The 1,375-nt window shown below is 40.9% G+C and overlaps 1 protein-coding gene across 1 annotated transcript in view; it reads left to right on the top strand.

Annotated features, from left to right (window-relative positions):
• LOC106959763 (metallophosphoesterase domain-containing protein 1-like) overlaps positions 1–450 on the top strand; it is a 40,872-nt gene extending 40,422 nt beyond the window's left edge. The window contains exon 4 of the mRNA XM_015052521.1: positions 82–450. Coding sequence (XP_014908007.1) covers positions 82–311 — 230 coding nt within the window. The 3' untranslated portion in view covers positions 312–450. The remainder of the gene's footprint in view (positions 1–81) is intronic.
• Positions 451–1,375: the final 925 nt, after the last annotated feature.

The following is a 1,375-nucleotide window of genomic DNA, read 5'->3' as shown; positions in this document are numbered from 1 at the left end:
CTTATTGTGTCCTTCATTTTCAGCCTTGCATCTATCCTTTTTGGTCATTTATCCCTCTGATATTCCTCTCTTCTAACCCAGGTACTCTGCCCTACGACATCAAAATAGTGATTGCTGGGAACCATGAGTTGACCTTTGACCAGGAGTTCATGGCAGACCTCATCAAACAGGACTTCTACTACTTCCCGTCAGCCTCCAAACTGAAGCCTGAGAATTATGAGAATGTCCAGTCGCTGCTCACCAACTGCATCTACCTGCAGGACTCTGAGGTCACTGTGCGAGGCTTCAGGATCTATGGCTCTCCGTGGTGAGTGACTGCAGCTCTCTGCACAAGTCAACAAGTTTGAAATGTGTAACTGATGATATCTGTCCTGTTTGGCTGCTATGCTGAGAATGAGAAAGAATGTGATGCGATGAGGGTGGAGGATTACTTGGTTGGGTGAGTGAGTCCACAGCCAGTTTCACAAATGAAACCAAGCATAAAATTAAGAGCATGTATGTGTAGGCAGTTTCTTTTCATTTTGATTTAATTACAAATCAGTATAGTATATTTACATATACTACATACAATCATTTATTAATTGGGTTCATTCTTAATGTCAATAAATGCTTTGTATCACAGAATGAATGAGTTAAAGGGAGCTCTGCAGTCTCACTGATATAGAAACACCAATCTGAGAAGAATTCTCCACTCAGATGTACTTACAGTTTTGAGGAATGCTTCATCAGATCAGAGTCAAGAGGTCAAGTTTTAATTAAAATAATGATTTAAAAAATCATTTTTTATCATCTCCATCGACTCAAGAGCGGAATACAACAACCAAACATAAAAACAAGTTTACATCAGTTAGACTTGTTGGGCCTGTTTTCATCTGCATGTGTTTGGCACAATCTGCTTTGTAAGTCTCACACAAAGCCTCAATGTTTTCTTTTTTTACCCATTAAATAGTCAGGGTACATTGTCATTCTGTTACTAATGGGTATTTTAAAGTGACCTCAGTACAGTGTTGTAATGAGTGTGTCCCGCATCTTCACATAACCTTATGTATGTTCTGGTGAGCACTCCATGAAGTCCTGAAGTTCATAATCATCATATCACTGATGATGACAAGTTGGTTTGGATCATCATCATTAAGAAAACCAGGAGAAACATGCCAAGAAACACATATTTCCATTATCCCACTGAGGGATAATGTGTTAGACCTGGTGAATGTTGAGGTTACCCACAGCGGTGGTGTGTGTTAGACCTGGTGAATGTTGAGGTTACCCACAGCGGTGGTGTGTGTTAGACCTGGTGAATGTTGGGGTTACCCACAGCGGTGGTGTGTGTTAGACCTGGTGAATGTTGGGGTTACCCACAGCGGTGGTGTGGATT

The sequence above is a fragment of the Poecilia latipinna genome, unplaced genomic scaffold (assembly GCF_001443285.1).
Source record: "Poecilia latipinna isolate Pla-1442-1.1 unplaced genomic scaffold, P_latipinna-1.0 Scaffold1116, whole genome shotgun sequence".
Classification (NCBI taxonomy): Eukaryota; Metazoa; Chordata; class Actinopteri; order Cyprinodontiformes; family Poeciliidae; genus Poecilia; species Poecilia latipinna.
Note: the sequence above shows the minus strand (reverse complement) of the source record. Positions and strands in the feature narration are given on the sequence as shown.